This window comes from Schistocerca americana, chromosome 5 (assembly GCF_021461395.2).
Source record: "Schistocerca americana isolate TAMUIC-IGC-003095 chromosome 5, iqSchAmer2.1, whole genome shotgun sequence".
Lineage (NCBI taxonomy): Eukaryota > Metazoa > Arthropoda > Insecta > Orthoptera > Acrididae > Schistocerca > Schistocerca americana.
The window spans coordinates 37,822,858-37,846,411 of record NC_060123.1 but is presented as its reverse complement, the minus strand read 5'-3'; the positions used below and the strand labels follow the sequence as shown (position 1 = coordinate 37,846,411).

General features: G+C 45.8%; 1 protein-coding gene across 1 annotated transcript in view; it reads right to left on the bottom strand.

Annotated features, from left to right (window-relative positions):
• Positions 1–2,029: 2,029 nt before the first annotated feature.
• LOC124615486 (tafazzin) overlaps positions 2,030–23,554 on the bottom strand; it is a 36,586-nt gene continuing 15,061 nt past the window's right edge. The window contains exons 3-4 of the mRNA XM_047143423.1: positions 4,665–4,813; positions 2,030–4,581 (exon numbers count right to left, since the gene is read on the bottom strand). Coding sequence (XP_046999379.1) covers positions 4,183–4,581; positions 4,665–4,813 — 548 coding nt within the window. The 3' untranslated portion in view covers positions 2,030–4,182. The remainder of the gene's footprint in view (positions 4,582–4,664; positions 4,814–23,554) is intronic.

Below are 23,554 nucleotides of genomic sequence, written 5' to 3'. Positions count from 1 at the left end.
AAAAAAAAGCACCATGTTATTTACTTTTGGATACAGGTGATTGGCCAGGTGACAGTTCTTTTAGATATTTACTACATACAGTACTTTTTTCACCTCATGGACAATGTGTGTGTGATATTACAACCTTATTCCACATTTTGTGTACTTAGCCCCTCCCACCATCACACCCACTTTTCCTCTTATTATGGCTACAGTAACATGATACTAACTTGTATCCATCTGGGCACACCTGTTCAATTTCTGTGACTTCCAGATTCTCTTTTATGCATATTGTTTCTACGGAACTACCTTTAGATGTTTGAGTGCCTTGTACTGATATGAGAAACTCTTTTTCTCTAATAAACTTCTTATGTTTTGATGGAAAAGTCCAAGTGCATAATGCTTTTAACCTTCGTAATGTCCAAGCTGCCATCTATTATCACAACTGCCTCTATAGTTATTTAACAAATCTGTCCTTAGGAAAAATTTATCCTAAAAGAAGACCTAACGAAAATATTGGAAATCACAGGGATTGGACAGTGTGTGTGGTGCAACCATCTGAGAGGCGACACATTAGTCACCTCCATATGTGATCATCCCAATCTATCAAGTGACTCACAAAACACTGCATTTATGCATTCAATAGAAGACATCACCCATGGTGCATCATATCGCTCAGAATGAAACAATTTTCACATTATTGTAATGAGCATTCTCTAGTGTCATCGTAAACCCTACTTGTCAGTGTGTACAATTCTCTGGTGCTCTGGCCACTACTGCAAATGGGCTTCCTCAAAACGCCCCCAAACTGGCAAATGGACAAAGGCTACTCTTCAGTGATTTGGTTGGTAAGCACTCCATCTGCACTTCCTGGATCTTCCACTGTGCGATTGTCACACATGTGTGGATGTCAGTTTCAATCAGACAACGAAGTGCATGAGTGGGTGCAGTTGTGGATTCATCACCAGCCAAATGCATTTTACGAAACAGATTGATAGTCTCATTTCCTAGTGGGATAACGGTCATAATGTGTGATGGTTAATATTGAATGGTCCCATGGTGGCGGGTACTCAGTTTTCATTTGACTGCCCCTCATACCAGATAAGCTTTGAGTTTTAATATCAGCTGCTCTGCCGCCACATAGTGACGCAATATCCAAACTACAGAAAAGCCCAAGGCGAGCCACATATCCATTCAAGCTGGTAGCTTCGCAGCACCCAACATGAAAAAGGTGTAAGCAGTCTTCACACTGTCTCACTAGTCTGCAGCAGTTTCCACAATTGTTCATTGTGATCTTTTATTGCTTTAAGATAGATTATTATTTAACAGTTTGTGTTCAATGAAAAATTCTGATTATACAACTTTTAGTGGTACTGTTTAATAAAAACAATTGACTCATGATACATGTCTGTAATTTATAAGAAACTTGAGTATATGATATGCAAATGTTGCTAAATTAGTTAAATGTTTGGTGGCTCCTTTATGTGATATGATTACAACTAGGTGTGCACATTGAGACCTAATTAAGACACATTCACTACAGAAGTAGAAAATCAACAAACTCGATGAGAACACAGTGTTCTTTTTATCGTCGAAATTGATAAAGAGCTCACACCTGTTCTGCATAAACATTTAAAATTCCAACTATTGCTTACAACAACACTACAGTACATACTTAGCTTTTTGTCCTTGCAACTCAACTATTACCACTATCTGACAACGTAAGTTCCAAAAATACAAGCATGCTAACACTTATACAGCTGCACTTAAACTTTACCAATAGTTAACTATCACTTCCACAGCAGCCTCCACCCCCCCCCCCCCCCCCCCCCCAAAAAAAAAGCATCCCCTGTTAGACCTGTATGATACAGGCACACACACTGGAGCAATATTCTAGGATGGGTTGCACGAGTGCTTTGTAAGCCACATTTCCTCAACTTATGTTACAAACCTATTTGCTGCTTATCTTGATTTGTTTACAGGACTGTGAAGTCAGAATCTCTGCTGTTAGAAATCACACACTTCTATATTAAAAATGCAGCTACAAAAATGAGAATTCAATGGTTATAAAAATTTAATTTGCATATAGAAAAACACAATAAATATGGCATGTGCTTACAATAACTGCACCATGCCAGATCTTTTTTAAATATTATTACAGTTTTTAAAAGCACGTCACCATAAAATACCAACAACCTGAAATATAACTTGTTATAAAAGCATATCATTTAAAAATTGAATGTCAGTTACTTGACATTGTGAAATGTACATATGTAACAAAACAATGGATCAGAATTTATAAGGCAACAAAAATCTGTAAAGAAATAAAAAATAACTGTAACCTATTGAAGAGAAGTTGAGAATTGTTACAAACTAAGTTACTGCACTCATGGGTAATGTGATATTGCAACTCTACTCCACATACACTGAAAGAACATGCTGATCCTAATCTGTAATACAGTAATGGCAAAACCTATGACAATCATGGCTATTATTACTTTTATTTGCTGTTAGCAGCTTCATAATTTTTTTTATTCTGAGTTAAATTTATTTATGTTTAGCACAATAAATTTTTAAATATGGAAAATGATGTTCTTTGACTTTACTCACTTTGCCTTTTTTGCAAAGACTGCTTAACAACTTACAAAAGTCAGGCAAAAAATTAGCCACCTCAAATAAAATTATAAACCACAAATCTGATAAAAAAAACTTACATCACACTAAAATAGTATGTATATATTCAATTTTTATTCATGTCTCACTAAAGATTATGTAGGAATTATATGTCGCTTATAATAATGAGAAAGTCAACATGAGATTTAAATGAGACAAGTGTAACTTTAAACTGCTTTATAATCTGTAGGTTTTTTTCCAGGTACACAATAATGGAATATAAAAATATCTGGGACAACAAACCTGTCACAATTAATGTTTAGAAAATAGCTGTCAAGAGGGATGATGTAGCACAAAATCATTTTGCTTTTCTATAATATTTGCCAGGCACCTAGAAATGCTACCAACAGATTACTTATGATACAGCAGATTACCATTTGACAAAGCTCTCACTTTATCTTCATCAAAAAATAGCTTTCAGACATTTTAGTTATTTTAAACATGCTTTCACATACACCAGTTGATTTCAACTTCACCATAATTATTCATGTTTACCAGTAATACCAAAAGACAGTAAAATGACAATACACAAGAAGGCACTGATTCAATGACTAGAATGTGTTGTTCCACCTGCTGCACTTGTCGAAATAGAACCATATTATTACAAATCTTAAGTTGGATACTTAAGAGTGATGCACCAGCAACTGTGTCTCGGATACGGTTTCTTCCACAAATCCGCTTCTTCCATCAAGTTAGCACACAACAAAATTTGTTATTACACTGTAATATATGTCATAGGTACTAAATTACTGGTACATATTCAATGAACAGCATAAAATGATTTTTGCAATAATTCGTTTCACTCTAGTTTATCTCTTTTGTTGCCAAGAAATTATAAATTCACAATTCAGTTCATCTGACTAGAGCTGGAGAGAGAGAGAGAGAGAGAGAGAGAGAGAGAGAGAGAGAGAGAGAGAGAGAGAGAGAGAGAGAGGGGGGGGGGGGGGGGGGGGGGAAGAAGTAGAAAGGATGAAGGGGGTAGCATTTCTCTTACTTTGCACTTATCTACAGTGCAATTGCTGAAAAACGTTGGGGCATAATTCCATGCCTCCAGGATAAAATAATAACAAATTATATGTTCCATTTCACACAAACGAATAACAAACTTTTCTGTCAGTTTTAACTTACTTTTAACTTCTTGTTTTAAAGCATGAAGGTTTATACCACCAATACTGTAAAATTACCCAGGGCTTACAGGTCTTAACAGGATGAGATAAGTGCACACAACATAACCACTGTGGCAACTAAAACTCACATAATACTTTGAGTCCCGTGTAGGCCTATATATTACAATGGATGGAATTTACAAACATCAATAACAAGAATTGTGCTTTTATAGTCTTCAGAAGTTCCTTTTTGTAAATAGTTTGCAGAGAACTATAAAAATAATTTAAAAAATGACTAGCAAAAATATAAATGTAAGACTTTTTCCTTCAATATTAGACTTTGCAGTCTCATGCTCAGCAAGTTAATGCCCACATCACGAAAACCTCCAACATTTTGAAGAAAAATGCAACAAACATTTTAATGTCAAGATTGCAGGGTAATAAGATGAAGTCTTTCAGTTTCTGCCTTCAGTAGCATCAGTGTGTTTTCTATTTTGTCAGTGATAACTTTTCTTGCCTCCTGTGGAGGGACATTACTTTCTCTGAGACCATGCAGCATATTTCTGAAATCAATAGGTTTACCAAAATTTAAAGTCACTTTCTTTCCCATTCGTAAAATGTAGGGTGGAGTGTTTGGCAATATGTTATCCATTCCAATATGGCACATCGGAATAACAAGTGGAAGTTTTGGGCATTCATATATCAGACGGCCAATACCCCATTTCAATCTCATGTATTCTTTGGCCATATTAACACGTCCTTCTGGAAACACATGAATCCAGTTTCCCTTTGACAGCTGCTCCAGACAAAAATCTAACGCTTGCTGAAACAATTAATTTAGAGCATTACTTGTCAACATAGTATCTCTACCAAAAAATAAGCAACATCAATAATGTATGTACAAACCTGATATACACCTTTCCCTCTAACTACAGGTACACATTTTCCCAACATAAAAAAGTATGAATGAAACATATTTGTAAAGCATATGTCGTGTGCCGCCAAGGACCATCTCATAATTTCACGATTCAGTAAATGCTTCAAGCCTAAACAACCTGAAATACAAAATATTTAGTTATGAATACCCTGCAAATGCATGATCAGATAAAGTCATTCACAAGCTTTAATCTTATGAAGGCCGTACTTAAGAACAATTAAAATACAAAGTGGTGTGCATTATATGGGAACTCCAAGAATAAAACAAGGTGTCTAAAGTAAAATTAAACAAAAATGGTGAGGAAAGCGTACGTACTTCCATGGCATGGACACTAAGACACTTTACACAGGAAAAAAAATATCTTTCAAGTTTATTGTTTCTACTCAAAATGGGGTGCAAATATTGGAAATGAATATTAGTTTTGGAGATAATACTACATGTTTCTACAATGTACACAAGTTGTGTATAGGGGATCATAATACACAAGCTTGTTGTACTGACAGTTTGCAGCCACCAGCAGGATATATCTTGAGCGTCATAAAGCACCTAGCAATAGTTTAGTTAGTGAAAATCTTGTATGCTGGGTGCCCTGCAGCTTGTTAAGTATTAGTTAAAATACACCATCAGCTGCATATGAAAATATTTAATTGTCAGGCCAGTATCTGGACACACAGCTGACCATCAGTAAGATATAATGGCTCATAATGTATAACAAGATGTCTTTCACCAAGTTTTACTAAGGTTGTGCACAGTTAACTGGAGAGATTGTTGGTGGAGGTTTTAGTATTGATTTTTTTGCCAGAAAACTATGCGGCACCTAGTGTTGTTGATAGTCAGCTTCGGATTTACTGCGGAAAACAATAAAATTCCCTACAAGGTTTGAAGGACATAGTGCAACAGCTACTGACAGTTTTATTTTAGACCCAACAATCTGCTGTGATTTAGCTAAAACTGATAGTCAACTGTTTATCTGATCTTGATGGTCAAATGTTAGCAATAAAATACCCTGATCATTTAGATATAGGTCATAGACGAAAGGCATTGTATCACAGAATCATCAACAATGTTTAAGGAGCATTTACATTAAGAATGATGAGGAATTATATATTAAACATAGAGTGTTGATGAAAAATTGAACTCTTTCTTAAAAATATTCCTACAGCTCTTTTGGTCTTGTTTTCCCTTAAAAACAACCAAAATTAAAATAAAACAGAAACAAGAATAATGGATGGATAACTTCTGGTATTAAAGTGTGTATTGCTAGAAGGAGCGAACTCTTTCTAATCCAGAGGACAAGGTGTACTTGAGACTTTAAATTTCAAAATATAAAACATTACAAGAATACAGGAAAAATTATTCAGAACATTATTAAACAAAAAACAAACCAGAATGGTGACTGAAATGAAATGAAGCACCCCAGAAAAAAGTTTCGACAGGAACATTGACACTTTCAAAGCACTGACCACCAAATTCCATAATTACTTCCAGTAAACACTGCAGTCAGTAGTAAACTACTGAATGTGGGTTCCTGTACATACTGCATGCACAACCATCAGACATTAGTTTAAGAACTACAATAACTGACAAGGAGAAGGTGAGAAAAAGCCAACCAATTAGACTTGTATTACTCATATTTGGCAGGTCACGTGTGTACCACCTAAACTGAAAGGTTCATATATTTTGGTTTACAACCCCCCACCCCCCTTCATCTTTGAGAAAATTGCATTTAAATTCATGATGTATATTCAACTCAAAATTGACAGGATCAACAGACAACTGAACTCATTATTATATATGGCACCCACAAATGGGTATTATCAGAGAAATCAAGAATGAAAACTTTTATGTCTACTGCTTATATACCCATAAAGCTAACAACACCCTTCAATAAAAGCAGGGCAAGCCAAGCATCCAAGGCGCTTGGGTGGAAAGTAAGGATCTGTTTTGATTCCTACATGTACTCCGCAGTTTCTTTTCCTAGCATATTTTTCTCCATATTGAAACTGATGGGAATATGAGGTTTAATAAGATAAGTAAATCAATTAGGAAATAACAACATAATTTTTTTAAAATTATTTGGATTAGTAAAGAATTAAAATTTTAATCCTGGTTGTTTTACAATTACTCTTTTATTCACTCCAATCCTCAAATTTCTTTGAACAACTGGATGGAAACAGACAAAGTAAATATATTTGTGGCACCATGAACATCTAAGGCATGCAACCTTTGTACAATTAAATTATTTTTTCCCGAGATTCAGTGGAATAGAGACTTAAATTACATTTAAAAATGTTTGTTTTTCAGTAATTAATTTTGATGTGTACCATGCATAGGATAACGTTGCCTGAAAAACTGGCACTCAAAGTTGATAATGAATGATACTATGGGTTGTTACTGTGTGCACACTGCTGCGCAACATCCGCTGGCTTTACAAGAGCAAATCGTAATTACGATGCCTCTAAATTAAGTTTTAACTTGCTGATAAATTTTAACAATGCAGTTTGACGATATTACTTCTACTGTGCAAGTTGGGTGAGCCTTTTAATCTATAAACATGTCATTATAGGCTATATGACAGTATTAGTTCATCCACCTCAAGAAATCAATATGACACAAAACTTGTTATCAGCAATATACAGGGCTATTACAAATGATTGAAGCGATTTCATAAATTCACTGTAGCTCCATTCACTGACATATGGTCACGACACACTACAGATACGTAGAAAAACTCATAAAGTTTTGTTCGGCTGAAGCCGCACTTCAGGTTTCTGCCTCCAGAGCGCAGTGAGACAAAATGGCGACAGGAGCCGAGAAAGCATATGTCGTGCTTGAAATGCACTCACATCAGTCAGTCATAACAGTGCGACACTTCAGGACGAAGTTCAACAAAGATCCACCAACTGCTAACTCCATTCGGCGATGGTATCCGTAGTTTAAAGCTTCTGGATGCCTCTGTAAGGGGAAATCAACAGGTCGGCCTGCAGTGAGCGAAGAAACGGTTGAACGCGTGCGGGCAAGTTTCACGCGTAGCCCGCGGAAGTCGACGAATAAAGCAAGCAGGGAGCTAAACGTACCACAGCCAACGGTTTGGAAAATCTTACGGAAAAGGCTAAAGCAGAAGACTTACCGTTTACAATTGCTACAAGCCCTGACACCCATTGACAAAGTCAAACGCTTTGAATTTTCGGCGCGGTTGCAACAGCTCATGGAAGAGGATGCGTTCAGTGCGAAACTTGTTTTCAGTGATGAAGCAACATTTTTTCTTAATGGTGAAGTGAACAGACACAATGTGTGAATCTGGGTGGTAGAGAATCCTCACGCATTCGTGCAGCAAATTCGCAATTCACCAAAAGTTAACGTGTTTTGTGCAATCTCACGGTTTAAAGTTGATGGCCCCTTTTTCCTCTGCGAAAAAAACGTTACAGGACACGTGTATCTGGACATGCTGGAAAATTGGCTCATGCCACAACTGGAGACCGACAGCACCGACTTCATCTTTCAACAGGATGGTGCTGCACTGCACTTCCATCATGATGTTCGACATTTCTTAAACAGGAGACTGGAAAACTGTCATGGCCTCCACACTCTCCCGACTTAACCCCATGCGATTTCTTTCTGTGGGGTTATGTGAAAGATTCAGTGTTTAAACCTCCTCTACCAAGAAACGTGCCAGAACTGCGAGCTCGCATCAACGATGCTTTCGAACTCATTGATGGGGACATGCTGCGCCGAGTGTGGGAGGAACTTGATTATCGGCTTGATGTCTGCCGAATCACTAAAGGGGCACATATCGAACATTTGTGAATGCCTAAAAAAACTTTCTGAGTTTTTGTATGTGTGTGCAAAGCATTGTGAAAATATCTCAAATAATAAAGTTATTGTAGAGCTGTGAAATCGCTTCAATCATTTGTAATAACCCTATACAGTTCTGAAACATTCTCAAGATATATTTTGTAAATTGTGCAAAACATCTTAAGAGTCCTTCATTTTAGATGATACACAAGTGATCTGCCATGATCTGCCAATTGTGAGCCAAACCGGTTGGATGTGTCCGAGGCCTTCACCTTGTAAGCACATTACAAAACAAAAATGGAATAATTCATCTGGTTACCACGGCATTTCTCAAAGAATGTTAAAATCTTGTGTTGATTTAATAGGATTACTCCTACATTATCTTTGTAAACAATCAATGACTTTGGGAATATTTCTTGACGGGCTCAAATATGCTGCGGTAAAAAGTGGAAGTGGCCTAAGATGATTACTGACTCATTTAAGTGAGCAGAATTTGTTAACTTCCTTCTTTCAGTTTGGCCTTTGTAAAGGCTACACAACAGAGAAAGCAATGCACCACCTCACAAACTAAATGCTAAAAAAGCTAAACAAGTAAAATTAAGCTGTTAATTCTGTGGCCTCGCCAAATCCTTATCCTTATCTGTGTGGATCACAAGATTCTACTCTGCGCACTAAGGTGTTACAGCATTAACAGTGAATCACCTGCATAGATGCAGTTTTACATTCAAAACAGAAAACAATGGGTCTCATTAATAGACTTTATCTCAGGCATGAAAACAACTGCAGAATGGGAGAATATAACATTTGGAATGCCACAGGGATTGGTACTGGGCCCACTCTAATTTTTAAATTGTGTAATGATCTTCCAATAACTTTAAAGGTAGTTCATGAACTATGTTTGCTGACAGCAAAAGTGTATTAATTAAGGTTCCAAACACAATCTTGGCAGACAAAGCTCAGATGAAAGCTAAACATGCCAGTCAGTTATTTAAACAAATTAACTTCATCTCACCACAATGGTCAGGGGCCCGCAGCTTCTTGTTCTTCTACCTCAGTTCCTTTCCTTCCAATAGGTGCCTGATCTCTGCTTCAGCAGTGAGACGGCTGCATTTAGGAGATAGCACATTGCAACAGTATTTTCCATGTGGCATATTTTCCACGCAGCACCCTTGGCTGCTTCACCTGCGGTCTCACATCCCTGCGATTCTCACATGCCCTTGCACCCAGCAAAATGACACCTCCTTCACCTTCCTCTGTAAAGAATGAAGGGTCACCTCAGAGGGCTTGCGAATCCACTTGGTACAGGAAATTTAAGAGGGTGAGAAATTAGTCACATGATCAAGTAAAATTCTTTGAACCTTGTCCATCAACATTTAGATAACTTCTCTTTTCTCTGGACACGCTGACTGTAATTCCTGTGAAGGTATCTATCCGTGTGAGTTGGCTTTCTGCAGACTTTATGTCCTAAAGTTTTGTCAGGTTTTCTAAGTACTTTTACATCTAAAAATGAAATTTGACCTACACGCTCTCTTTTTCCCCCAGTGAACTTAATATTAGAAATTCAAAAACCAAAGAAACAACTTAAACAACTTTAACAGGAAAGAAGGATTGAAACTAGACAAGAGGGCGCTCAACTACTAAGGAGGAGGAGATTAGTGGTTAACGTCCCGTCGACAACGAGGTCATTAGAGACGGAGCGCAAGCTCGGGTGAGGGAAGGATGGGGAAGGAAATCGGCCATGCCGTTTCAAAGGAACCATCCCGGCATTTGCCTGAAGCGATTTAGGGAAATCACGGAAAACCTAAATCAGGATGGCCGGAGACAGGATTGAACCGTCGTCCTCCCGAATGCGAGTCCAGTGTGCTAACCACTGCGCCACCTCGCTCGGTAACTACTAAGGTCATTAGTGCCCAGTCACAAATGTAAGTGCACATATAATCTGGTGAAACTCAAGGGGGGGAGGGGGGAGGGGCGGGGAACACCGGAAAGTTATTACAAAGATGCAGATAAAATAATTAAAAGCGTTAGTTGTCTTTGGACAAGTCCGTCAAAGCAATAAAATGAAGAACACGAGCAGCTGCTGGAGCGTCATCAGCTAAAATTTCCTGTAAGGTAGATGGCAGAGACAGGACAACATGAGATTGATTAAAACGGGGACACGACAATAAAACATGGGGGCACTGTCAATGCTTGACCACAAGGGCACTGCGGGGTGGGGTCACCGGATAGCAGGTAGTGGTGGCTAAACTGGCAATGCCCAATCCGCAACCTGGACAAAATGACCTCCTCTTGCCGAGAGGGTCGGGAGGAGGTTGTCCAAGATGTTGGCAACGGTTTTATGGCCCGGAGCTTATTTTCTTGAAGTGACGACCAAGTATCCCACCATAATGACACAAACCTCTTACAAACAACCCCACTAATGTCAGACGATGGGACACAAAGGGAGGCTGGCCGAGGCAGGAGGACTGCAGCCTTGGCCACAGCAGCCTCATTCCCAGGCACTCCTACATGGCCTGGAACCCACATAAAGCCAACAGGAGAGCCATCATCAGCAAAAGAATAGAGGGATTGCTGGATCTGTTGCACCAAGGGATGGACTGGATATGGAGCTCCAAGGCTCTGAAGAGCACTGAGTGAATCAGAGCACAGTACATACGGAGAATGGCGGTGGCGGCAGACATACTGAACGGCCTGAGAGAGAGCAAAAAGCTTGGCCATAAAGCTGGAACACTGGTCGAGGAGCCGGTATTTAAAGGTGACGTCCCTGATGACAAAGTCACAGCCGACACCATCGTCAGTTTTGGAGCCATCAGTGTAAGTAAAGGTGTTACTGGCGAGTCGCGCATGAAGTTCGACAAACCGTGAGCAATACACTGCTTCCGGAGTACCATCCTACTGGAGCAGCTGAGGTCAAGATGAAAGTGAACCGGAGCCTGGAGTCAAGGTGGTGTCGGGCTCTCACCCTCTCGGAAGGTGGTAGGGAGGGCAAAATCCAATTGTCGAAGCAGGCGACGAAAGCGGACTCCAGGGGGCAGCAGGGCAGACACATACAACCCATACTGACGGTCGAGAGAATCGTCGAAGAAGGACTGATAAAAGGGGTGGTCGGGCATTAACAACAGCCAGCAGGCATACCGCCAAAGCAGTACATCGTGCCGGTAGGTCAATGATAATTCGGCAGCTTCAGCATAAAGATTCTCGACGGGACTAGTATCGAATGCTCCGGTCGCAAGACGTAACCCCCAATGATGGATGGAGTTGAGACGGCATAAGAGGGATGGGCGAGCAGACAAGTAGACGAGGCTCCCATAATCCAGCTTTGATCGGACTATGGACCGATACAAGCGAAGCAGGACAGTGCGATCTGCTCCCCAAGATGAACCACTAAGAACTCTGAGGACATTAAGGGAACGTGTACAACGGGCAGCCAAATAAAAGACATGTGGAGACCAACAAAGTTTCCTGTCCAGCACGAGCCCTAAAAACTTCGTTGTTTCCACGAATGGGAGAACAACGGGACCAAGATGTAAGGATGGTGGATGGAATGTTTTATATCGCCAAAAGTTGATGCAAACCGTCTTCTCTTCAGAGAATCGGAAGCCATTAGCCGCACTCCATGAGTATAGGCTGTCAAGACAATGCTGAAGGCAGCGCTCCAAGAGGCATGTTCTCTGGGCACTGCAGTAGATCGCAAAGTCATCGACGAAAAGAGAGCCAGAGACATTAGGTGGAATGCAATCCATAATTGGATTGATCGCTATGGCAAAAAGGGCTACGCTCAAAACGGAGCCCTGAGGCACTCCGTTCTCCTGAAGGAAGACGTCGGACAATACGGAACCCACACGCACCCTAAACATTCGATCTGTTAAAAATGAACCAATAAAAAGGGGCAGGTGACCACATAGGCCCCACCTGTGCATAGTGCGGAGGATACCTCCTCTCCAACAGGTACTGTAAGCCTTCTCCAAATCGAAGAACACAGCTACCGTTTGACGCTTTCGCAAAAATGTGTTCATGATGAACGTTGACAAGGTCACAAGGTGGTCAAAAGCGGAGCGCCGTGAACGAAAGCCCTCGAGATTCAAGAATCCAAACCAACCGAGCGTTAACCATGCGCTCCATCACCTTACAGACACAGCTTGTAAGAGAAATGGGGCGGTAACTAGAAGGAAGGTGTCTATCCATCCCAGGTTTGGGTATGGGAACAACAACGGCCTCACGCCAACGCATGGGGACCTGAACTTCGGTCCAGACGCGATTATAGGTACGAAGAAGAAAGCATTTGCCTGCCGGAGAAAGGTGTGTCAGCATCTGAACGTGAATGGCATCTGGCCCCGAAGCAGAGGACCGGGACAGTGCAAGTGCACGTTCGATTTCCCGCATGGTAAATGGGGCATTATAATCTTCCAGATTCAGCGAGTGGAAGGAAGGGTGGTAATGGTTGGTTGGTTGGTTGGTTTGGGGAAGGAGACCAGACAGCGTGGTCATCGGTCTCATCGGATTAGGGAAGGATGGGGAAGGAAGTCGGCCGTGCCCTTTCAGAGGAACCACCCCGGCATTTGCCTGGAGTGATTTAGGGAAATCACGGAAAACCTAAATCAGGATGGCCGGACGCGGGATTGAACCGTCGTCCTCCCGAATGCGAGTCCAGTGTCGAACCACTGCGCCACCTCGCTCGGTGAAGGGTGGTAATGGGCGGAGCTTGAAACCTCTACGAAAAAGTGGCCGAAGGCGTTGGAGACATCCACAGGGTCCATAAGTACCTCACCCCAGACGACAGAAGAGGGAGTAAAAATGTTAAAGGAGCTTGTGAAAGAGGCCCAACAAGCTTTTTTGCTGTCTTTGATGACTCGACGACATTGCGCTCAGAGTCGTTTGTAAGTAATACAATTCGCCAGCGTAGAATGGCGGCGAAAGGTGCGTAAAGCACGTCGTCGAGCACCGATAGCGTCTCTGCAAGCCTCATTCCACAAGGGGACTGAAACGCGACGTGAAGAAGAGGTAGTACGAGGAATGGAACGTTCGGCCGCACTGATGATAACAGCCGTGAGGTATTCAACCTGACTGTCACAGCTGAGAAAATGTTGGTCCGGAAAGGTCGCCAGGGAGGAGTAAAGTGCCCAGTGAGCTTTCGGTATGTTCCAGCTCGAGGGACATGGGGACGGGGTGTGGTGCAGGAGACGAACGACACAGGGGAAATGGTCGCTCAAATAGGTGTCACAAAGGACATACCACTCAAACCGACGGGCAAGAGTGGTAGAACAGATCGAGAGGTCCAAGTGGAAGTAGGTATGAGTAGAGTCCGAGAGGAAAGTCGGGGCTCCAGTATTGAGGCAGACAAGATTGAGATGGTTACAAACATCCACCAAGAGGGAGCCTCTGTGACAGGATGTAGCAGAACCCCAAAGGGGATATGGGCATTGAAGTCACCAAACAATAAAAATGGCGGAGGAAGCTGAGCAATCAGGTGCATCATGTCAGCCCGACTAACTGCGGATGACGATGGGAGTGTAGACAGTACAAACAGAAAAAGTAAAGGCAGAAAGAGTAATACGGACAGCTATTGCTTGGAGTGGGGGGGGTCAATGGGATGGGATGGTAATAGACATCGTCCCGAACGAGCAACATGACCCCACCATGAGCTGGAATACCGTCCACAGGGGTTAGGTCAGATCGCTCGGAGGTATAGTGAGTGGGTAAAAGCAATACGGTTAGTTGGGCGTAACTTCGTTTCCTGGAGACCAATGACGAGTGGACAGTGCAGGTGGAGGAGCAGTTGTAATTCCTCCTGATTAGATCGAATACCTCTTATGTTCCAATGTAACAGAGACATCGCGAATCAGAGAAAGGGGGAATGAAACGGGTGAAGAGCTGGTCATCTCGACGACCGCGGAGGGCCAGGTTTTGAGGGAACATCACTACAACCGTTGAGAGACGGATCCTGTTCCGAGTCGTCGCCAGCTGCGGCCACATTCCTGGGTTGCACAGGAGGGGCAGCATCGTTCGCCGACGACAGGCCAGCTGAGTGCCTGGCAGCAGAGCGTCCCGGCGAAACTGAGGACGGCCGGGAGCAGCGACTGTCGGATGGAGCATCAGATGAAATGCGCCGGGTGGAGAGGGGGATAAAGACTTCTTCTTTGAGGCCTTCTTGGAAGACCGATGATTCACAGGGATGGTGGGCTGAAGGGGTTGGACCCGAAGAAAGTCCTCACGCTCGGGGTCCTTTTTCGAACGCCGGACCTTGGAAGCCGAGGTCCGTAACGTTTCCCCGATGGACGCTTGAGAAGAGGATCGCTTCTCAGGCGGTGGCGGAGGAGGAGGAGGAGGAGGAGGAGGAAGGGTGGCCCCTGGGGCAGAGGGGGCAGGGGCCGCGAGGGGGGAGGATTTGGAAGGGAGGTATTTGGGAGGCGGAAGCGTAGACCCTGGATGGTGTGAGGAGGTGGAGGGGGGACAGGATAGGGGTGAGGATACTGCAGAAGGAGTGGACACGACCGAAGCAAATGACGTTGTCAACATCACGGGATGGAGGCGGTCATATTTCTTCCTGGCCTCAGAATATGACAGACGGTCCAAGGTTTTCAATTCTTGTATCTTCTTCTCCTTCTGATATGCGGCGCAGTCAAAAGATCTAGGCAAGTGGAGGCCAGGACAATTGACGCACCGAGGTGGTGGGGTGCATGTATGTCCCTCACGAAGAGGACGTCCACAATCGCCACAAAGGGGCTCAGCTTCACACCGTGACATGTGCCCGAAGCTTAGATGTTGAAAGCATCGCATAGGAGGCGGGACGCAAGGTCGCATGTCGCACCGGTAGCACATCACCTTTACCATCTCCGGGAGAACATCCCCCTCGAAGGTGAGGATAAAGGCCCCAGTGTCGACGCGACGATCTTTGGGGCCGCGCTGAACTCGCCGGACGAAATGTATGCCACGGCGCTCCATGTTGGTCCTGAGCTACTCATCAGATTGCAGTAGGAGGTCCCGTGTCCTACTGAGTGCCAGATGTGGGACAATGGACACTGGGATGTCCCCTAGTCTGTCGCATGCCTGGAGTGCCTCCAACTGTGCAGCGGAGGTGGTCTTTATGAGAATGGACCCCCAACGCATTTTACTATGAGCCTCGATTTCTCCGAAGATATCCTCGATATGCTGTACAAAGAACATGGGCTTGGAGGTGGCGAATGTCCCCCCATCGGTCTGAGAACAGACTAAATAGCGGAGGAAGTATTTCGCCCCAAGCCGCCGAGCCTGTCCTTCCTCCCAGGGAGTGGCCAAGGGGGGAAAGGCAGGAGTATCCGAACCAGAGACAGAACCTTTCCTCTTAGAAGATGCGGCCGCAGAGTGACCTGATGCATGTTGACGTTTCATCTGCGAAACGTCCGCCCCGATACCACCCACTCCAACCAGGGGCTCTCCCCACAGGCGCCACCCAGCCTCAGCAAGGGCCACCTGGCAAGATGACCGTTGCCGGGAGTCCTGATGCCCCAGGTAGATGGGCATCTACTCCTTGGCTGACGTGGGGAGGGTGCAGCTCAGGTATCGGCAGTATGATCCCTGTGTTGTCAGGGGGCTACAACCTAGAGGGTACATGACGACCCCACCACAATGGGCTGGCTACCGTGCTGGATTTCTGGTGCCATGGATTTGGTTGGTTGGTTGGTTTGTTTGTTTAAGGATTAAAGGGACCAAACTGCAGAGGTCATCGGTCCCTTTTTCCAAAATACTAAAAATACCCACAGAGAATAAAAAATGTTCAACAGAATAGGAGACAGACGACACAGAACAAAAGAAACATAGACAAGGACCAGACAAAACGAAATAAAATCACATGGAGTGTGACGGTGGTTGGCCGACCATAGGAACAAAAAAAAAAAAATGGAAAAGCTAACCACCGAAAACACAGTAAAAACTTAGTTTAAAACCGTAGGCCAAAGGCCAGAATCAACACAAAACAATAAAATAAAACAGAAACACTCAGATTAAAGAACAAAAACTCCCTGCCCTAATAAAACGTAAAACTAAGGCAGCCATAGCAGGGTCATCAGATAAAACGGCAGGGAGCGTATCAGGCAGCGCAAATGTCTGCCTGACCACAGCTAAAAGGGGGCAGGCCAACAGAATGTGGGCCACTGTCAAAGCCGCCCCGCAGCGACATACAGGAGGGTCCTCCCGGCGCAGTAAATAACTGTGTGTTAGCCGGGAGTGGCCAATGCGGAGCCGACAAAGGACGACTGAGTCCCTGCGGTTGGCTCGCATGGATGACCGCCACACAGTCGTCGTCTCCTTAATGACACGGAGTTTATTGGGTGTGATCCGATCGCGCCATTCAGCGTCCCAAAGCGCAAAAACTTTTCGGCGGAGGACTGCCCGCAAATCAGTCTCTGGGAGGCCAACATCCAGAGATGGTTTACACGTGGCCTCTTTCGCCAGGCGGTCAACATTTTCATTGCCCGGGATACCGACATGACCGGGGGTCCACACAAAGACCACAGAGCGGCCGCAACGCGCAAGAGTATGCAGGGACTCATGGATAGCCATCACCAGACGAGAACGAGGAAAACACTGATCGAGAGCTTGTAAACCGCTCAGGGAATCGCTACAGATCACGAAGGACTCACCTGAGCAGGAGCGGATATACTCTAGGGCTCGAAAGATGGCGACTAGCTCAGCAGTGTAAACGCTGCAGCCAGCCGCCAAGGACCGTTTTTCGGAATGGTCCCCTAGAGTTAGCGCATACCCGACACGACCAGCAACCATCGAACCGTCGGTGTAAACAATTCCAGAGCCCTGATACGTGGCCAGGATGGAATAAAAGCGGTGGCGGAAGGCCTCTGGAGGGACCGAGTCCTTCGAGCCCTGTGCCAAGTCGGGCCGAAGGCAAGGGCAAGGAACACACCACGGGGGTGTACGCTGAGGCGCCTGGAAAGGGAAAAACCAAGCCCGGTCCGGCAGATGGACGACCGACTGCGGGAACAGGACACGGTAATTTGGATGCCCGGGCAAGCTAAAAACATGGGCAGCATAAGCAGCCAGTAATTGTTGGCGTCGCACCCGCAGTGGAGGGACACCTGCCTCAACAAGGATGCTGTCCACAGGGCTGGTGCGGAAGGCACCAGTGGCAAGTCGGATCCCGCTGTGTAGTATTGGGTCCAGCACCCGCAACGCAGAGGGGGATCCTGAGCCGTAAGCCAGGCTCCCATAATCCAGACGGGATTGGATTAACGCCTGGTAGAGCCGCAACAGGGTAAATCGGTCGGCGCCCCAGCGGGTGTGGCTCAAGCATCTCAGAGCGTTTAGATGCCGCCAACACGCCTGTTTAAGCTGCCGGATATGAGGCAGCCAAGTCAACCGGGCATCGAAAACCACCCCCAAAAACCTGTGTGATTCCACCACTGAAAGAAGTTCGCCGGCAAGATAAAGTCGCGGCTCCGGGTGGACAGTGCGTCGCCAGCAGAAATGCATTACGCAGGTCTTGGCTGCCGAAAACTGGAACCCATGAGCTACAGCCCAAGACTGCGCCTTGCGGATAGCACCCTGTAGCTGACATTCAACAGCTGCAATGCCAGTAGAGCTGTAATAAAGGCAGAAGTCGTCAGCATACAGGAAAGCAGAGACAGAATTTCCCACGGCCGCAGCGAGCCCGTTAATGGCTATTAAAAACAGGCAGACACTTAAAACAGAACCCTGTGCCACACCGTTCTCCTGGACGTGGGTGGAACTATATGAGGCTGCGACTTGCAGGCGGAAGGTACGATACGACAGAAAATTTCTGATAAAGATCGGCAGAGGGCCCCGAAGACCCCATCCATGAAGCGTAGAAAGGATGTGATGACGCCATGTCGTATCGTATGCCTTCTGCATGTCGAAAAAGACAGCGACCAGGTGCTGACGGCGGGCAAAGGCAGTACGGATGGCCGACTCCAGGCTCACCAGATTGTCGGCGGCGGAGCGGCCTTTATGGAACCCACCCTGAGATGGAGCCAGAAGGCCCCGAGACTCCAGTACCCAAGTCAAGTGCCGGCTCACCATCTGTTCGAGAAGCTTGCAAAGAACGTTGGTGAGGCTAATGGGGCGGTAGCTGTCCACCTCCAAAGGGTTCTTGCCTGGTTTCAGAATGGGGATAACGATACTTGCCCGCCACTGCGACGGAAACTCACCCTCGACCCAAATACGGTTGTAAAGGCCGAGTATCCGTCGCTGGCAGTCCACTGAGAGGTGTTTCAGCATCTGGCAGTGGATGCTATCTGGTCCTGGAGCGGTATCAGGACAAGCGGCAAGGGCACTGCGGAATTCCCACTCACTGAATGGAACATTGTACGATTCTGGTTGGTTGGTGCGAAACGAAAGGCTCCGACGCTCCATCCGCTCTTTAATGGAGCGGAAGGCCTGGGGGTAATTCGCAGAAGCGGAACTCATAGCAAAATGCTCTGCTAAGTGGTTTGCAATGACGTCGGAGTCAGTACAAACTGCTCCATTCAGTGAGAGTGCAGGGACGCTGACAGGTGGCCGATAGCCGGAGACGCGTCGAATCTTGGCCCAGACCTGTGATGGAGTGACATGGAGGCCAATGGTGGACATGTACCGCTCCCAGCACTCCTGCTTGCTTTGGCCGATAAGGCGGCGGGCCCGCGCACGCAGCCGTTTGAAGGTGATCAGGTGTTCAATGCAGGGATGTCGCTTGTGACGCTGTAGCGCCCGCCGGCGATCTGTAATCGCTGCAGCGATCTCAGGCGACCACCAAGGCACAGTCCGCCGCCGAGGGGACCCAGAGGAGCGGGGAATGGCAGATTTGGCGGCAGTAACGATGCCGGTGGTGACCGATTGAACCACCGCATCAATGTCGTCATTAGAGAGAGGCTCAAGAGCGGCAGTGGAGGAGAACAAGTCCCAGTTAGCCTTATTCATAGCCCATCTGCTAGGGCGCCCAGAAGAGTGACGCTGTGGTAGTGACAGAAAGATCGGAAAGTGGTCACTACCACACAGGTCGTCATGCACACTCCATTGGACAGACGGTAAGAGGCTAGGGCTACAGATTGAAAGGTCAATGGCGGAGTATGTGCCATGCGCCACACTGAAGTGTGTGAAGGCACCATCATTTAAAATCGAGAGATCGAGCTGCGACAATAAATGCTCAACGATGGCACCTCGACCTGTTGCCACTGACCCACCCCACAGAGGGTTATGGGCGTCGAAGTTGCCCAATAGCAAGAAAGGTGGCGGCAATTGGGCTATCAGCGCAGCCAGGACATGCTGCGAGACATCATCATCCGGTGGAAGGTAAAGACTGCAGACGGTAACAGCCTGTGGCGTCCACACCCGAACAGCGACAGCCTCTAAAGGTGTTTGGGGAGGGACAGACTCGCTGTGCAGAGTGTGAAGGACATAGAGGCAGACGCCACCCAACACCCTTTCATATGCTGCCCGGTTCTTATAATAACCCCGATAGTCACGGAGGGCGGGGGTTCGCATTGCTGGAAACCAAGTTTCCTGAAGAGCAATGCAGAAGAAAGGGTGAAGGCTGATAAGTTGTTGGAGCTCAGCTAGATGGTGGAAAAAACCGCCGCAGTTCCACTGGAGGATGATATTGTCCATGGCTGAGAAAGGCGTGAAAGGACTGGGAAGGCAATTTACGCCGCTTGTTCACTCACTGCCACCGATTCAGTACCCGTACGAGAGGCATCCATGGCGTCTGAGGGACCAGCGAGATCAAGGTCCTCAGCGGACGCTAGAATCTCGACTTCATCCTCAGACGCAGAGCGCGAAAGGTGCGGTGGGGTTGGTGCCACCGCAAGTTCTTTGGCCTTAGAGGTCTTTCTCTTGGACTTCTCTCGCTGAACCTTGGGTTTCACCGGCTGGGAAGGCTTCACTGATTCAGTCTCCGGGACAGAGGAGGATCGTGAAGCCCTACGCCCAGCCGCTGGTGAGGACTTATGCCACTGGCGGCCGTCATCCTTCCCGCTGGTGGAACCCTGGGAAGGGAGGGTCCCAAGGGAACTCTTACGGGCGAGAGTAGCCGAAGAAGTTAGACGCTTCTCCGGCTGAGAAGCGGGGACAGACGTCCCCGACGGGTGGGAGGAGGTTGCTCCTGAGGTAGGTGGTGCAGGAGCAACCGGTTGGGTAGAGCCCCCCACGGGCAAGGGGGCAGGAGGAGTCTTACTACTTATCGAGCTGGCTGGAAGTCTCGAAACTGATGGAGCTAGCACAGTTGTTGTAGCAGCTGCATAAGAAGATGTCATTCTCACAGGATGGAGTCTGTCATACTTCCTTTTGGCCTCAGTATAGGTCAACCGGTCCAGGGTCTTATATTCCATGATTTTGCGCTCTTTCTGAAAGACTTTACAGTCAGGCGAGCAAGGTGAATGGTGCTCCCCGCAGTTGACACAGATGGGAGGCGGGGCACATGGAGTATCGGGATGAGATGGGCGTCCGCAATCTCGACATGTGAGGCTGGAAGTGCAGCGGGAAAACATATGGCCGAACTTCCAGCACTTGAAGCACCGCATCGGGGGAGGGATATAGGGCTTGACGTCACATCGGTAGACCATCACCTTGACCTTGTCCGGTAACGTATCACCCTCGAAGGCCAAGATGAAGGCACCGGTAGCAACCTGATTGTCCCTCGGACCCCGATGAACGCGCCGGACGAAATGAACACCTCGACGTTCTAAGTTGGCGCGCAGCTCGTCATCACACTGAAAAAGGAGGTCCCTATGGAAAATAACACCCTGGACCATATTTAAACTCTTATGTGGTGTAATAGTAACGTTAACATCTCCCAACTTGTCACAAGCAAGTAACCTGCGTGACTGGGCAGAGGATGCCGTTTGTATCAGTACTGACCCAGAACGCATTTTAGACAAGCCCTCCACCTCCCCAAACTTGTCCTCTAAATGCTCGACGAAGAACTGAGGCTTTGTGGAGAGAAAAGACTCCCCATCAGCTCTCGTGCAAACTAAGAATCGGGGCGAATAACTGTTACCTCCATCCTGAGACTTACGCTCTTCCGACGGCGTGGCCAGGGAGGGGAACATTTTCGGATCGTACTTCTGAGCATTAAATTGAGCCCGAGAACGCTTAGAGACTGCTGGCGGCTGGCCGCCAGCGAGAGATGATGTACCACGCTTCATTGCGGGTCATCCGCCCTGATGCCACCTACTCCGACCAAGGGCCCTCCCCACGGGCGCCACCCAGCCACAGCAAAGGCCACCTGGCAGGATGGCTGTTGCCGGGAGTCCCGATACCCCAGGAGGATAGGCATCTACTCCTTGGCATACGTGGGGAGTTAACGGCGCAGGCATCAGTAGAGCGATCCCTGTGTTGTCAGGGGGCTACAACCAAGAGGGTACATGGCGGCCCCACCACAACGGACTGGCTACCGTGCTGGATCTTAGGTGCAAAAATGTCCAAGGTCATCGTCGCAGTTAAAAGAAACACTGCAGAGTGCAGCGTGGTAATCGCACCCAGGGACGGATCCTCGCCCAAGAGATCGAAAACGAGCGGGACACCACTGCAACGACGAGAAATCCGGCTAAAGGTCTAATTGCACGACGGATACAGCGCACCATGTAAGGCGCCCTTCCCCAATTGGCTCGTTCTTCGGATAAATTTAGAAAGATGGAAGTCAAACCCGAGAGGGGACCATCACAGAAGGCTGAAACGTTGGAGACTCCTTTTAGTCGCCTCTTACGACAGGCAGGAATACCGCGGGCCTATTCTAACCCCCGAACCCGCAGGGGGGTCTGGTGCCATGGAAAGTCCATCATGACCGTAGGTGCAGATGGGGATGCACTATGGGTGTAACTTGTGCAACCCATCAGGTGTTTAGGCCCAAATTGATGAACAGTGGGTGCAGTTACGACGCCGTTACGATGATGAGCTGCAGTGAAGAACAAATGACAATGGCTTAGCCACCCCCAGAAAAGTTTCGCTACACCGCTGCATTGACTCTTCTATTTACAGCCAAACACAGTACTGCTCAGCACAGTACACGATCATTGGATCTTCTAATATGCTAGCTGTGAGATCAATGTATTAGACAGAATACTATGTGGAAGTTATTGTTAAATGTACTCAGAGTAATAGACCTGTATTTTGTCTCTATCAAGTGACAGACTCAAGACATTCCTATGGAAATAGAAAGTACAAAGTTACGTAATTCTTCTTATCTAGTTATTGATAAAGTGAACTATAATGAGTTATAGTATCCACTCATTCTCCTCCTGGAGTAAACCAAAGTACCCACCATTGTAATGACGTGTGTAATTTCATCCAGTATGACAAAGACAATAACAAAGTTACAGGAACCACTGTCATATTATAACACATATAAATATTGTTGTACTGTCATCCCCATCCAGACTAGACTTAAACGATAAACCAAACTGGAATTAGGTAGTTTCCTAGACCAGAAGAGTGAGGTCGTGAAGTGATTCACCATGCATTCTCACATCTTTTCCACACAGGTGGTATCATGCTATGGTATCTGTTGGGCAACAGAGTCCTTTCTTGGATTTGAGGCACAGGTGGACAGGGGAGGGGAGGGAGTGCAGCACAGAAATACTAACAAAACTTCAGATGGACATCCTCCATGAGTTGTGAAAGACTTGAGCCTGTTAGATTTGATTAAAAACAGCTAAGAGGATTTCTTTTGCCTGATTTTAAAGATGTTTGAACTGTATCTGCTGTAACCTTCTAAACCTCAGATACTGCACAATACAGATCCAAGATGGAAAAATCAACTTTTTCCATTAATGCCTGATGATAATGAAAAGTTGAATCCTGGTTTTAAGTGATATTACCAACCTATATACTAACGTATCTGTTCAAACAACCATTGACATCACTGAAAAAAACTTATGTACTTTCAAAACAGATATTTCTGATGAACAAATCACTGACTTAATTCATTTGCTAAGAATAGTAGTAAAATACGACTGTCTTGTTTTCAATGGCAAATTATACCATAGGCTTGATGGCCTGGCAATGGGTAACCCACTGGGACGCATCTTGGCTAATATTTTCATTAATTTGCTGGAAGACAAATTCTTCAATAATTTTTCAGCTG